The 16,424-nt window shown below is 42.2% G+C and overlaps 1 protein-coding gene across 8 annotated transcripts in view; it reads left to right on the forward strand.

The window, feature by feature from the left end:
- Positions 1–15,299, forward strand: part of LOC147889233 (MAP3K epsilon protein kinase 1-like) — a 182,418-nt gene extending 167,119 nt beyond the window's left edge. For 3 of the 8 annotated variants that reach the window (XM_087391386.1, XM_087391388.1, XM_087391387.1), the window contains 7 exons: positions 4,644–4,727; positions 4,869–5,590; positions 5,714–6,123; positions 6,273–6,407; positions 6,675–7,081; positions 7,288–7,402; positions 12,108–12,537. In XM_087391386.1, coding sequence (XP_087247512.1) covers positions 4,644–4,727; positions 4,869–5,590; positions 5,714–6,123; positions 6,273–6,407; positions 6,675–7,081; positions 7,288–7,402; positions 12,108–12,284 — 2,050 coding nt within the window. In that variant the 3' untranslated portion in view covers positions 12,285–12,537. Of the gene's footprint in view, positions 1–4,643; positions 4,728–4,868; positions 5,591–5,713; positions 6,124–6,272; positions 6,408–6,674; positions 7,082–7,287; positions 7,403–12,107; positions 12,538–15,122 lie in introns of those variants that run through there. The other 5 variants (XR_015542874.1, XM_087391392.1, XM_087391391.1 and 2 more) reach the window with 5 other exon arrangements.
- The last annotated feature ends 1,125 nt before the right edge of the window (positions 15,300–16,424 follow it).

Here is a 16,424-nt window from a genome sequence, read left to right on the forward strand (position 1 = left end):
CAACCTACACTCCCCTGTGTATGCATCACTGTCTCAAGCTCATCAATGTAGAGGCCAAACAAGGTAGGCGACAAAGGACACCCTTGTTTGACCCCGATGGTACTCATGATCTCGTCTATCCACTCGGATCCTGCCCGAACTCTGCCAGAAACTCTCTTGTAAAGTGCCACGACAGCCTAAATGATATCCTAGTCATAACCCAAGTCCTGTAGGCGCCGTATCAGGCGGGCTCTCGAGACCATGTTAAATGCCTTGCGGAAAAACACAAAGCAACAATAAACCCTCTGCTTCCGTGACCTCGCCTCCTCAATGATACATCTGAGTGTGAGAATGTGGTCCATGGTTCCATGATCAGGCCGGAATCCGGCCTGTCCTATTGCTCTAAGTCCTCGACACTCTGCAAGTCTACTAACCTCGGAGTCAAGTACTGATGCATAAATCTTGGACATGACATGTCTAATCATAATGGTCCTGTAGCTCTTTGAGCTCATGGGATCCCCTGCCTTGTGGATGGGTGAGATAGTGTTAATGGTCCAAGTGTGTGGAAATCCCAAATAAACTGCTTCATTAAAAAGCTTTGCTAAGATCGGGGCTAGGAGGTTAATCCCATATGCAATGAACTCAGTGAATAGTCCCTTATGATCCTTCGCTCAGCCATTATGAAGTTTCATTACGGCATCCTTTACCCCTCCTCTAGTGAAGAGGGTGCAGGATGTGGGACGAGGCATGTGTGAGAGGCTAGGGACGGGCTGATTTGGGATGTCATAAAGTGTGCGTGCATAATCAAACCAGATTTGGGTGTCAGTGAGTGGCGGAGGGGACCGTCCTTCTAGAAATCTTTGCCAGAAGTCCTTAGAGTTGTTACTAAACAAAATGTTCAATAGCTCCTCCTCGTTTCGATGAACGAAGTCTAGTTTCCTCTTCCGTACCAGTCAACGGTATTCACGTAGCGTATCTGGTGCGCTCGAAAGACTGTTTTTGGTTTCGAATCTGAGTTGAAGGTGTAAGGCCTTAGACTCATCATCGTACCAACTATTACAGGGTATGGTTTCAGGGGGTGGTGGGCGGGTGAAGCGGGTGGTGTAAGGAAAAGCGTGAATGGCAGCCTCGTGTAGTGAGCGGGTGACAAGGGCAACACGATCCTCTAAAAGGGGTATGAAGTCAATATAAGCGAGAAGTATGTACAGACGGCCAGAGTAAAAAGGTGAGTGATCCCGATCAAAGCGTATATCATGGTAGGTGGAGTAAGCATTGAGTGGGGTGGAAGCGAAGGGAGGTGGAGATGCGAAAGAAAAGGTACGTATGATCAGCCCCTGGGGGGAGAGGTGCTACAGTGAAGTCAGTAATACGAGATGTGAAGACAGGGGATCCCATGATGTAATCAATAACGCTGGAGCCCCCCCCATGTGGAAAGCATGTGAAACCACCTGAAGCGGGCCATCTGTCAAGACCATTATAGATAATGAGATCATGTATCCTGCCTAAGTCTAATAGGGCCTGCCCATAAGATGAGAATGGACCTCGCCTGTCAGCCGAAACCCATAGCATACCTGCCTCCTCAAGGTCAACATCTGCCAATAGAGTGGAATAATCTCTGAACTCAAAAAGTGGTACCTGACGGGCCCTTGTCATCGCGTTGAAGTCCCCTACTAGAAGGACTTCTCCGCGTCTAGAAAAGTCAACAATGGATTGATAAAGGGCAGCAAATGGGGATGTCTCATCATCACCTCGAATATCTCTGGCAAAGTGGAAGGTCTCTTGGGAGAAGTAGCAAACTGCGACAAACAGATCCTGGCTGTCCATGTGTCGTAAGAAATCTGAAGTGTGTATCTCTCTGCTCTACTGAAATGATCTCCCGAAGTGTGGATCTGAAAAGGACTGCAACTCCACCTGAACCTCGAACTCCTCCTGTACCCCTCGTCTCATCTCTGTAGGCAGACTCCCATGTATATCCGCTGACTATTGGAAGAGGGCGCTCTGGACTCTGATGTGTCTCTGAATAGAAGACTATGTCGTGGCCTGTATAGGATTCCGAGAAGTTCCCTGGTTCTAACCAGAAGGTACCATTACAGTTCCAAATGGTGCAGGATAGAGTCTCGGATATTTGAGTCTCATAGACCCCGCTTCCCTATGTAGGGGAGGGGGAAGGTGTCCTACAGGTGGCCTAAATCAATGGCACCCCTCCTACATCAATGGAGGTAACTCCTAAATCATAGGAACTTCACAATCATAGGCATTACCCCATGTTGGGGCCTTTGCATTACATCATCACTTGTGTCATGGCCTATGGCACTAAGTGTGCCTCTTCTAGACACACACACACACAACCATATGACTGCTAGTGGATGCACAGATGCACCTAGCAAGCCCTTGATCACACATATTGCAACAGGAATGCAGTGGTGAACCTCCATCATGGATACGAAAAATCGACAAGCTTTTTAGTTTGAGAAAGGTACGATGGATACACTACCGAGAGGGTGCAAAGCTAGGAAGATTATAGTACCCTCTCCCTGGTTGGACAAATTCTTTCAAAAAGCAATTGAAGGCTGGGCGAATTGCTACTACTAATCCTTGCATTCTACCTCTCGCTGATTGGGAAATAGGATTCTAGTACAGAACATTGTGCAGGTCATGCGAATCAGCACAAATTATTGCTGATGATTGTGTGTGCCAGGTTTTCGTCTTTCTCTGATGCACAATGATTGCAAACTATCGTCTGGAGCCCCCCATGAGTGGGTGGGCATCAAACAAGAGTTTGGCGGCAAGGAAGATGCAACAAACGCTCTGATACCAAATCTTAGACCACAAATGAAATTGTTCTATTCTCAAACAAGCATCACGGGCAATGGCACACAGAATGTCCAACATCCAATGATATTCAATCAGCCTTCAAGATTTGCGTTGTGCTATTAAGCCCCCTCTCCCTAGATGAGTCTAGACACCAGATGTCCAATGATCAAAGCCTTCCTTTGGCGCACTCGTTTATCCCTTCTTGGGATACATTAATTCCGTTTGCCCCTACACGCATTTGCATTATTTGGTGCACAAAGACCTTTGGTCTTAGACTGATCTAGTTTGTGCCATTCAACCTCACCGATGACCTTGGCATTAAACCTATTTCAAATACAGGTGTGCAGCTTGTGGTGTAGACAATGTCTTTTTGCAAGGCAAGAAATATGCTTGCTTGCTAAAGCAATCCACGATGGTCCAAATCATGTATTTTGATTAAAAGTCAAGGGAAATCTAGTAATAAAATCCATGGATATTTGTTCCCAGGCGTGTGAAGAAATAGGCAAAGGCATTAATAGTCCTGGTGTTTTTCCTTTGAAACTTTTAATCTTTTGACAAATCAAACACTCAGCAACATACTTAGAAATATCTTTCTTCATCAAAGGCCAATGAAATTCTTTAACAATACTTTGATAAGTTGCAGTCACCCCTTGATGTCCCACATAAGGAGGTTTATGCATTTTCTCCATAACTTGTAATCTAAATGGTTTGGTGATGCAAAGTCTTTTCTCATAAAAAGATATCCATCATTAACTGAATAGCTAGTGTTATGGATAAATTTGACCGAGGTAAAAGGCATAAATATGTGTGTGTGCTTGTATGTGTGGCAATAGTATAATAAAATATGGTGTGCATAGGGTCCAGGGTTGAGTTGGTAGGGCATGACCATGTGCCACCCTTCCACGTAAGAGGACCCATAAGGTGTGTTGTACATAATCCATGGTAGTTATATTATAAAACATAAAGCACAACACAGATACAAATACAAATGTCGGCCACCCAGAAGTTAATGCCGACTGACCCTTACAAGGTTATGTTATCTCAACTTGAGTATAATATCAGCGGGTCCTTTGAGCAACCACCTTCGTTGCCATGTGGCATGATATCATCTACACCTTGTCTTGTACGTTTTCACAGAGCGAGGCAATCGATCCTCCATCGCAGTCCTTAGCTCTGTCTCAAAGATTCCCTAGGTAGTGAGATGGGTTCTCTATTAATAGGCTGGTCAACAACCAGTTTTTTCTTACTTGTTTTGCTTCCATGATCAGCGCCACATGAATAGCTGATTTGTGTGGTTGGTTTTTTCCAAAATAAATGGCTTGACGTTTTAGGAAGGATTATATTATGGTACTTGGCCCTTCTCGGTCTTGCCATCAAGCAATCCCCAAGTGTCCTGTTGTTACTCTCCTCTTTAGTGCTAAGTTAAGACTGCTTTTAATGACAAGGGTTTGTCAAGTATGATTGGTATTGTGTTAATGCTGGTCATACGCTAAAGCTTGAAGGCCTCTTGCAATATGATTTTAGGTCAACAAACTCTAATGAGTATTTCATGGAGAATTACATGAAAAATGTATACTATTTGTTCAGGTTGAGATAACTTCTGGAGCACAGGGAAGGGCAATGTTCTGTTTCTAGCTATGTTATTTTTAGATTTGTGCAGATACCCAAGTAAAAAAGTTATACATGACTTTTTCTGTTCTAAGGCTGGTCGCGTTGACTTTATCATAATGTCCATGTCCTCATTATTGCACCTTCTACTTAGATGCCAGCTCTAACAGATTTTCTAAACTCATTTAAAAATACATGGATGCAATTAGCTCATAACTCTTACATTCACAGTGTTGTTTCAGTGTTCCGACTTTGCAAATGTTCATAGCATGTTGTGGCCTGCCAGTTCTTGTGGGTTTTTTGGAACCTGATTATGCCAAATACAGGTCTGCATTTTGCGAGGTCTGCCTAGATATCTTTTTCATACAAGCTCATAATTTTGTGCCAAGAAATGCAGTGTTTGTATTCTAGGCGGAATGGATTTCTGACGATGTTTATTATACTTTGAATTTGTGTCTATCGTCTAGGGAAATGGTGCACATAGCAATTGATGGCATGTGGCAAGTTATCAAATTTCAAAACTCAACACTGAGAAATACATTTTGCCGTATATTTTCGAAGAATGGTGTGCTCATTAGGCTTGTAAATACGTTACACAATCTCAATGAAGCTACACGTCTTGCTTCTGCGATGGGGTTAGGGTCAGCATCTATAAAAGACAACATTTCCCTTCATTCTCGGTCAGCTCCTTTAGAACCATCTGGCACCTTCTCCGGAAAAATTGGAGCCTTTAGCCCTCGTTCTGGCCAGTTGGGTCCTGCCCATATGCAGGCCAGACGAGGTGATCCTTTTTCAGCTGAAAGACGACCCCAATCTCCTGTTTTTTTAAAGAGCCCTATGGACCTGATGGACATGGGACATCTTCCTGGGCAAGCAGAGAAGACTAGTTCATTTGTTAATCTATTTGAGCAGGCGACCAAAAGAAACGGCTGTTCATCCTCCGGACAACAAGAGCAGCCTCTCTTGTTTAGAGTGGATAGAGAGAACTTTGATTTTGGACAGCCTGACTCATCTCCGCTGGATTTGGACAACACAAGATCACTCTTGGGTACTGTTGATAATTCCAGACAGCTTACTGATCAATCATGGCACTCTTTGGATCTTGTCTACCATGCAAATGATCACATGGAATCATCTTATATGACTCAACAACAGCAAGAAAAAGTCCATCCTATGTCTGCATTTGAGGGTAATGCATCACTTTGATTTTGAAAACCTATATGTTATGTGAATGCTTATGTTATAAAATTAGCTTAGGCAGTTTCTTTTTTCTTTTTTCTTTTTCATTTTTCATTTTGTGCTTTGTTTGCAGAGAATGGAAAAGATAATAACATGATTGAGATTGCTCAGGATAATTTGGGCTTGAAAGTTTCGTCAAATCCATCTTCAAAGACTGCCCCACAAGCTGTTGGAGCATATCCTACTCCAGGTGAGCCTATGATCTCCACTTCTGGACTAATCTCACAAACTACTTCGGGTATTTTTTCAGTTTCTGGAGTACTAAATGGAAGGCCAGGCAGTGCAACCTCTTCGGGATTTCTGTCTCGAATGGTTTCAACTCTCAATACTGATGTTGCAAGAGAGTATCTGGAAAAGGTTGCTGACCTTCTACTAGAGTTTTCTCAAGGGGACACTGTGGTGAAGTCTCACATGTGTAGTCTCAGCTTCTTGATTCGACTGTTCCAGATGCTCAACAAACTGGAAGATCACATTCTCCTTAGGGTATAGCTGCTTTGTAATAATACATTTGCTTTCGACAACTTCAAATTTTATCATTTTCTCTAGCACATGACAATATCTTGTTCAGATTAGTGTGGTAACTTTCACTAGTGTTTGATTGTCAACACTTTGTCAATGGATTTTGATGATAGATATTGATGTGCATCAAGGAGCTTTCGACAGATCCCCACACACTGGAACACCTTCAGCGGGCAGATGTGATGAAGCATCTTGTGCCTTTTCTTGAGTGGCGTGAAGGACCTATGGTGTCCCAAATACACCATCAAGTAAGTTTCTTCTATTTGGTTCTGGTTTCAAATCTCTGTCCAGCAGTACTTATTCGCTATTTGCATGCTTTATCTGTAATGCCTGACTGTGCATTTCTATACTTCGACTTTGATTTCGTTTCTGGGTGGTTTCAAATACCAATTATTAGTCTTTGGCCTGTGGCTGTCCATTGCTTCACCCTATTTCAGCACATTGGAGTTGTTGCATGAAAGACTTTGATTGTGCGCATCAGGGTTTGACATAGTTTCTGCATTATGTGCTTGAAGGCACTGAAGGCACTTTACAATCTGTGTAAGATCAACAAAAGACGCCAAGAGCAGGCAGCAGAGAGTGGGATAATCCCACACTTGATGTACTTTATTAAGATTAACTCACCATTAAAGCAGTTTGCTCTTCCTCTACTTTGTGACATGGCACATGCATCACGTTCCACAATAGAAAAGCTGCAAGCAAACAGAGGGATTGAGCTCTACCTTAATTTGCTTGATGATAAGGATTGGGCTTTTATAGCTCTTGACTCTCTGGCAATATGCCTAGCTCTTGACAATGAACAGAGAAGCATTGAACAGGAGTTGCTTAAGGCGGAAGCAATTCACAAGTTGGTGGCTTTCTTCCAGTCCTGTGGTGAAGAATCCTTTGTGCAAATTTTGGATCCATTCCTCAAGATAATTACGTAAGCTTCTGTGTTGTGAAATGACAAATAGTAACTTTAACTTGATTTTAAATTTTCTGGATCTCTAGCTAAATTTAGCCTTTCAAAAGGCATTTGTCAATCTATGTGCTTATAGTTTAGCAAATTTTACATTTTGAGGTGCTTATTATAAGGATGTGTAGATGAGGTTGGATACATCTCATTAGTTGTCCGTATCTCAATTGCAGAAAATCATCAGACATTAATGTTAATCTGGCCACATCCGGGCTCACTCCATTGCTTGTGGCAAGGCTGGATCATCAAGATGCTCTTGCTCGCCTTAATTTGCTAAAATTAATCAAGGTAAGTTACAATTTGATCGATGATCAGCATGTGATCTATTCTGCTTATTTGGGAGGTTTCTGCTGTTAACGAAAGACTGAAGCTGTACTACCAATTTGAGGAATTGATTGTTGCTCTTGTTTACAATTTCAAATTCATAGAAACAATGACATTGAGAAATAAAGCTATATTTGCAATCTCATTGTTCTCTAATTCTTTCATGATCAAAAGAGGACAGTGTAACATGTAAGTACAAATGTGAATGGGGAAGAATATGTGGAAGGAAAACAAGGATAGCAACAGAGATCAGCTTTTTAAAGGGAAGAAGACCAATTTGCCAAGTGTCCTACCTCCAAAATGATCTAAATTGAGAGCTAGATACATAGAGGCATTGGATGGATCCCAAGTTTACCCTTCTCATACTTTGGCGAGTGTATGCACAGACATTATACATACATTGATGGCCATCTGGGCGAGCGTGTAGGGGTCCTCTAGAGCAGCTTATGCTAGGAGGACTACGTTCTGTAGAGAGTGGAGGGGCTCCCCCTTCTACTATGAGTCTAGTGGAAGGTTGAGATGGCATTTTCAGCCTCAACCTTGTTTGTTTTCCACCTCTTTTTGAGGAGTGTTTTTTCTCATGCATTGCATGATGTATTTCCGCTTTGAGCTTGCTCTTGTAGGTTTTGTTCATACTTAATGGAAGTCATTTTCTGGGGGGAGAAAAAAGATCGAAATGAAATGGAGTCTTGAACGGGGGCCAGACCCATCCGAGGCAAAGTGGACTCGAGTTGAGAGATTAGAGATTCTCTTGTCATCACGGATGATCCGCAGTAAGCCATTTGTTCCCCATGAGATCATTCAGGATGAGTTCGGGGCATCTCCATTGCAGTTAGATGCGGGCATCTCCATTGCAGTTAGATGCGGGCATTCTAGACTATCACTTATCTGTACGGCGTGTGAGATTATGGCTCATGTACTATAGGGCAATGTAGGCTACCTTGGTTGACGCTAGCGTCTTCTATGACGTTAGCAGCTCATGATGATCAAAGAGGATGGTACACACACATGCAAATGGTTTAAGACACTAGGGTTCCATATAGACAGGTTGCCACCCTTCCAGTACAGCATTGGTGCTCTGCTTGTCTCGTTTTAGAGCAACCGGTTCAATCGGATCATCCGTTGAGGATCTTTTACAGCTACATACATTCAAGATCTGGTTGGCATAGGCAGAGCTTCTTGTGAAGCTCAGTTTCTATCGGGACCATTGTCTGCATATCTCCGAGGAAGGTTTCATTGTTCCGCCAGGGTACACCCAAATCCACGTGCCACACTCACTCAAGATTGGCATTGGACAGTTCCATGTGTCATTGCACCGACTCCATATTGAGAGAGGTCAGAGCAGAGGGGATCCCTAGGGAGAGCCGTATTTGCACATTAAGTGAGTGACATGAGGTTGAGTCAGAGGAGCACTTCGCCTTCCATTGCCCAGTGTACTGCAAGATCCGTGTGATACCTCTGCCTTTTCAGGGATGGGTTCGATGACCTTTCCAGACTTCTCTCATACCCAGATCAGCGGTGCCTTGTCGCATTTATTCACGAGGCGGTCCGACATAGAGAGCATCTCATAATCTCCTTATTATAACAGCTCGTGGCTGCACCATTTCTCAAACGTTCCACTCAAATGAACTCACCTTTCCTTCGCCTCGACTGGATTGGAAGCTCTATGAGCTCTTAGACTGATCGTCGAGACACTATAGCTCTATGCTACCTTAGTCAGAGAACAGTCTCTCAAGTGTCGCTGCAGTCTACCAACAGTCTCTCTCTTCTTCTACTACTTCTGGTGGACTTGAATCTAAATAGGAGCTTTGGCGATTATACCAGGGCGAGCTCACCAACTTCTAAATCTATTCCTAGCTAACTTGGTGGATCGCATTCTCACCATTGGTTGTTGCTGCTCGATTTCTGCTTTCCTTCAGAATTTGTGGAGCTCCTCACCGTCTCCTTTGTCGGCACCATTTGAATCCATGCCGCTTTTGGCTTCCACATAAGCTTTCAAAGCTGAGTTTTGTGGTGCCGAGTCAGCCACTCTCGAGCCTCCGGTTAACTATTGGTTAACAAGTAGCTAGAGGCTAGCCATTCTACTCCTAGACTTTGAGAAAGTAGGGTAGACTAGAATTTCTTAGAAGGCACGCTTCTTCGTTTTGGATTTTCAAATGCATGGATTAGAGGGGTCTCCTCCACATCCAGGTGCATATCAGAGGAGTAAGGGGAGAGAGATTTCAGATTTCCAGATCAGCCCATCAGGGATGCCCTCAAGCGCCCTTTCTTTTTTTGTTTATGGTTGAAGCTATGAGCAACTTTCTTAGATCTGGAAAATATATTTTTGGTCTGAGACTTCCCTTGAGACATGAGGAAGAGCTCTTAAACAGTGAGTTGGCGGATGACACTGCAATTTTCTTGGATGCCACTCCTCAGACTCTCATTTCTTTCAAAGCAGCATTGGATTTGTTTCGTATTGCAGCATGTACACATACTCTTGTTGGTGCCACTCTAGGAATTGCATTGCTCAGCTAAGGAGGCTCATAAGGAATTTTCTATGGAGTGGATTTGATAATATAGCAAATGCTTTAGCCAGGATGGCTTGGGAGACCTTGATTCTTTCCACGTGGGAAGGGGGTCTCAATATCTTAGACCTAGGCTTGTAGTGGAGGGCTTTGCTTTGCAAGATTGTGGTAAAGGGACTTATGCCTGGGCAAGAGCCATGTAAATACTTCTTTATTTGCAGCATACAATCCTGTACTCCTTCGGGTGGAGACTGGATGGATAGCACTAGATGGATCTTTTCCTCAGCCCACCTCATATCTCTCTCCTCTCTGCTTATGGCTGTTATCTTGAAAGCTTCGGCCATCTTCAAAAGTACTCTTCGGATAATTTGCCCCTCCTCTTTGGAAGCGATTGATAGACATCTTATCATATGGAATGATAGCATACTTGATGAGCATAGCAAGCGACTTTGCACTTCTCACTATATGCAGTGCTCTAGATGGGAGAGAGGCCCTGCCTCATCCGTCGAGTCCTAGAAAGATTAAAAAAAACTTCCAGAGGATCGTAAACTGCAATTGGTAAGTCACCTCAGAGGGATTGAGCTGCATCTTTTGACTAGATATGCACCCGAAGAATACATTAGGAAACCTATGGCATCACCTTGTCCATGCAGACTCATTTTTGGAGACAATTTGGAGATCCTACTAGAAGAGAGAGTTCCAGCATGGTGAAATCTCGATCAACATCTTAGAGAGACCTTTGGTGCAAATTCCAGATGCCCATGATGCGTCATAGATTAGAGTATGTTCAGCATTGCATTTTGGATTGCAGAGAGGCACAGAGGATCTGGCAGGGCATTATGAGGGAGTAGATTAAGACAGGGCATTTTCATCGTTAGAGGAGTCTGTCAGCTTATCACTCTAGATGTAGTGCTTGTTTCTTTGTGTAGATCTCAGTCTTCTTCTATAGACTCGGATTGGGGAGATAATTGCCAGTCTTCTTGGATGGCATATTTGGAGACGGAGATGCACAGAGGCCTTAGGTGAGACTCAAAGCTATGTCTTTCAGTTACTATCATTGATCTAACAAGATATTGTATACATCCTCATGGCCACTTGGGGCAGGATTCAGGGTTCCTCACATGTTGTAGTTGTCAAGAAAGCTTCTTTCATACGAGAGTGTGATCATGGTTTATTCTTCACATATAGAGCCACAGGGCAGGAGAGCTTTCATAAGAGAGTATGATCATGGTTTATTCTTCAATATATCACCACAGGGCTTTCAAAGCACTTCAACTCCTTGGATTGGTAGCCCTATGAGTTTTTCATAGGACTTTATCCTAGTTTTGTGTATTTTGGTCATATTTAATAGAAGTTCACCATTTTTAGTAATATGAAACTCTAATTGATTGCTGGCATATTATATCCTTAATGCCTATTTTCTAGCACTTGTCTACTTTATCTTTGTTGTTAATTTACGAGTGATACCCCTTGCAAGCCTCCAAAGCATCTCTGCCATATAACGCTCATATTGTCATGGTTTTGTCAAAACTCAAAGCTCACACTTTCTTACTTGCCTCATGGGGAGGCCTAGAGGATTTTACCTGAGACACCTTCAAGCTGGTAATCAGCCAAGATGTCTTTCTACATTCCATAGGTTACTTTCTCATGAAGTGATTTTGTTTGGTACTTAGTTTCGGATAATTGGGGCTTCTCTTCACTGTTCAAAATGCTGTTTGGGATCGGGCTTATCAACTTTCTTGCTACAGATGTCGAAATTTGTGCAACCAAGGTATGGGTATTATTGGCCAGCTATGCTTTTCTTTCACTTGACAAGAAGAATCTCTCAGAGCCCAAACAACAGTTAAAAACAAAGTAGAAGTTATGCAGCTTTTGGCCAATTTATGTGATGTTATATATTGTTGCTTTAACATATGACGTGCCATAAAAAGCCATCCTAGAATGGTCCCACTGGTAGGCACTGTGTCCGATCAAAGACTCGCACAGCTATTTTTTCGACATTTATGATGCATCCAGTGTTGTGTTTTTTCTGAAGGAGGTAGGGTGGTTTATGTAGAGTGCAAATCATTCTCTTCCATATATATGCCTCAGTTTTTATTTCTAGAAAATTGTAAATGTTTGAGCAATATATAGCTCAAGTGTCTGTTTAACTGGTTGTTCAGGCTGTCTATGAACATCATCCACAGCCAAAGCAGCTTATTCTTGAGTACGATCTACAGCAAAAGCTTCAAAGGCTTGTTCAGGAGCGACGAGATGGGGAACATTCAGGTGGTCAAGTACTTGTGAAGCAGATGGCAACCTCTTTGCTTAAATCTCTGCATGTGAACTGGATGCTATAGGTCAAAAGCTTGATGGGCGTCTGTTTTTAATCTCAAAGCAGGAAATTGGAGAGTAAGTGTTTCTTATAAACGTGCTGGTCCATGTAAATTGACATGTTCTCTGCAGTGAACTGATTGAGTAGACAAGATGTAACAAGTATTGTTTGGGAACGGTGTCTCTTTTACAAAGAAGCCTGGATAATTCTTTGACTACCGTGATAACAAATCACCTTTGGTTAAGCTGGGTAAGGGAGCCATTTATTTCTTTCCACTTCCAGAAATTGCAAGTAATAGCTGAGAGTCTGATCCTGGTATAATAAATGCTTGTTTCACATTATCTAGGCTTTTGGACACTATCATAAGCTTGCAGACTAGGAACTGCTCCTTTTTCTCTGCTTGCTCATTGCATTCGGGAGATGTCATGAGCCTTCTCAGCCTGTGACTGCTTTCTTTCGTTGGGTTACACAGATGCACACAAGATATCAATTCTTCTTAGACCATGAGAGGATAGGTTAGTACTCTCATTACTGCGGCTATCCTTGATCCTAAAATGTTACTGGCATTTATTGTGTTTCTCATGGAGAACTTGAGAACAGGACCTGCATAGAGTTCATCCATGCAGACAGCCAGGGTACTTTCTGCTCACTAGCTGAAGATTCAATGTACTGAAAACACCCAGGAATCTCCGCTTTGAGTTGATTTGCCAGTCTGGCATTTCATTTCTTTGGTTTTGTTTTCATATTTTGAAAGGAGACCCTACTCTTTGTATTCAAAAGTTTGTGTGTGTGTGTGTGTGAACAAGGTGATCAGCCTTGGGCTCTTATGATTAGGACTCTGGTCACTCATATCAGTATTTCTGCGTTTGGTCATTGGCAACTTGATCACTGGGATTTCTATTTTGGCTGCACTGATGGCACTTTGCCTGGATCCCTTTTGTCTCCCGATTGCTTCTTGACTGGAAGCATGTTCTTTCTCATCTGGAATGGAATGGACGACAATCTTTGCTTGGGAATTCTTTGAGAGCTGAAAGCATTCATTGGTCGAAAGTTTTTCAGCCTCCCTTGGCTTTACAGAAACCTCGACGTTCCTATTTTGTCCCGTTTCAAGGCATCACCTCGGTTGCTGATGTTATAGATGATGCTGGTACTGTGCTCCCCTTTTCTCTAGCAAACACTACATATGGATTGGGCTCTCATTATCGTCCTTTGTGGCGACAAATTACTCCTATGCTTTCGCCTTTTGTTCCGATTTCTCCTTTGGAACTCCAGGACCGGCTAGAAGATTGGACTTTGACTTCTCCAGGGTCCTCTTCTCGTCCTTTCAGGCTATCTCAGATTACTGTATCTGCATTGTATAAAATCCTTTTGCCTCAACCTTGGGTTTCAGAGAGAGGTGATTCTGTTTGGCGAATGCATCGCCTAGCTAAGTGGTGGAGGAAAAGATTACAGCAACTTTGGGCCTATAAAGTACCGCTTTGGCAACAGGTTTTCTTTTGGCGAGTTCTTTTGGGAGTGTTTCCATCTGGACAGCTCTTAGCTTATCGACACATGGCTCCTGCACTTTGCCACAGATGTTCTGCTTCTTCGGAGACTGTGCTCACTTGTTTTGGCATTGTCCGTGCTCTCGTGAGTTTTTTGATTTGCTAGGACAGCGCCTGCGAGCGAGATTCCCATCTGTTCCGTTTGGGAAGTTCTTCTGGCTATTTGGGTTTCATCCATCCAGACCAGAGTTTCATCTTTTGTTCGTTACTGGGCACTATGGACTTTATGGACATATAGGAATTGTAAAGTCTTTGGTGATCCTACTTTCTCTCTGTTTGGCTTTTTTAGGCGTTCTCTGCAGCAATCTTTCTTTGATTGCTTGCAGACCCGCTGCATAGATCATGAGGTCTTTTTGGCATATACTGAAATTTTCAGTTGATGTAATTGTAGCACCTTATTGTGAGGTTGCTACTCATATAATATGATCAATCAAAGATTTCACCCAAAAAAAAAAAAGAGAGGCAGGGATATGATTTGTTCTTTTATTGGGTTCGCTACTGGGCACTCTGGAGCCTATGGAAGGATTGCAATCATCGGGTATTTGGTGATCCCCCCATTGTTATATATCACTATTTTCACACTTCTCTTCGGCAATCATTTAATGATTGTCTTCAAGCGTGGGAACTTGACTATCTTGCCTTCTTGTCATATAATGAGATCTTCTAATGTTTGTAACTAGCTTTCCTCCTTTTTGGGACTGCTTTTTAAATGTAATGATAAATGGATTTCACGAAGAAAAAAAAAGTGTGTTCTTTCACTGTTTTTAGTTTGGTTGTAGTACCTGCTCCTTACTAGAGTATGTTTTGCTGTCCTTTTGATCTTCTACTTTGAGTAGTAGCTGTTTCTATTTGAGACAGCTATGAATGTACTTCTTAATTAGTGGTTCCATTAGAAACAAAAAAAAAGTGTGTGTGTGTGACAAGCATGCATGTACACATATACACATTTCTTGAGGTTTTGGGCTTAAGAGGCATACATATACACACTTCTGCACCTTTTCATATGTATGGCTAATTATAATTGTAATCTTTCTTCAATATTGATGCACCTTTCTTGAATTACTACCACCTAAAGACAAAGATACTGACAACACTGGAGTTCAGTAACTAAATAAAGCATATGAAGATTTAGAGGCCAAGACAATGAAGAACAGACTTTGATGATTAAGTGTTGTTTGTGGTTTCTATTGAACAAGTCAAATGGTCTTGCATAGTGTGAAGAGTTCTAGCATGCTTTTGATATGTGAAGGTATCGTCAAATCATCTCTCTCTCTCTCTCTCTGTCTCTCTCTCTCTCTGACCAACGGCCCTTTATGCAGGGGCTTTTTGGACGGTATACCTCAAAGACGATGAGTGGCCTGGTTTTAAGGGACTACAAGTCTATCTTGTATGATGTAGCAAATGCATGCCACCAAGATGTCCTTCTACAAAGAGCACTTCTTCACCTTAGTGAGGATGGATTCATTTAGACAACGGGATACCTATAGGTCCACCTATCCGACATGATACAGATCATGATGTATCAGCTCCGAACTTCATACCTGACACTAATTAATATTTCTTTCTTTCTTTATTCCTCTCAGATGAACCCCTCAACAACATTTGTTGCATTTAGAGTTCAGCGGCTGCTTCGAAATAAAAATAGAGCAGTGGTAACACAATTTGGTGAGGTGCTTCTGGTTGGTAGTGTTGGCAATGGGGACCTTAGGCTCTAATTATGAGGAAGGTGTGTTGGCGCTTGCAATAGGAAGCACAAAGGATTCAATCTGAGGGGAGGGCCTCAAGAGATAGCTGCAAATAGCAGCATGACATAGAGAAAGGATTCCTAAAGTAGGCAAGAAAGACCAACAGTTTGTTAGAGAAGCCTATCCCCCCCATAGAGAGCATAAGAATCTAGTGGCGATTATTGATGAATGCAAACTTTCATATGACCTTTCTCTAGGTCAGCCATCTAGTCTCCTCTTTGCTCCATAAACCTTTCCACACTGTAACTTCTTTCTTGGATGATTGGTGACCATGTAATAGCTCCATATCAGTTAGCAATCACCTATTAAAAATGATCAAGAATCAGATGGAATCAATAACCATGAATTTGCCTTAGTTTTCTAGTTATCATGTACTCCTTAAGAGCTTGTTAGACCCGCCTTAGTTTTCTAGTTATCATGTACTCCTTAAGAGCTTGTTAGACCCCCTATATAGCTTTCCATAGGTCACTACCACCTAACATGGTAGGATCCTAATAAAGGAGAGCAACTGTTCTTGGAAATACCTTCCATTTGATAAACTTCTTAGGCTTGAATTTATCTATATTAAAGAAAACTTTCATTAAGTTTAGTAAAAATATGTAAAATCTTCTTTGTTGCCAATCTTGATATCCATTGCTGCAAGACCCCCTTGATCCTTACTCAAATGTAGTCAACCAATGAAATCTTAATTCTATCTTGGTCACTTCAATATAAGAAATTTCGACAAACGTTCACATATTTCTTAGAGGGCATCTAGTAAGAAATATAAAGGATAGCCATGTGATACAAACACTGATTGAGAACTAATCTTCTTCCTATAGGAACAAAGTGGAGATAGGTTGTGAACACAAGTGAGCAAGAGTGCACACACAAGAA

The sequence above is a fragment of the Dipteris shenzhenensis genome, chromosome 20 (assembly GCF_047967505.1).
Source record: "Dipteris shenzhenensis isolate YYH24624 ecotype China chromosome 20, Dip_SZ_1.0, whole genome shotgun sequence".
Taxonomy (NCBI): domain Eukaryota; kingdom Viridiplantae; phylum Streptophyta; class Polypodiopsida; order Gleicheniales; family Dipteridaceae; genus Dipteris; species Dipteris shenzhenensis.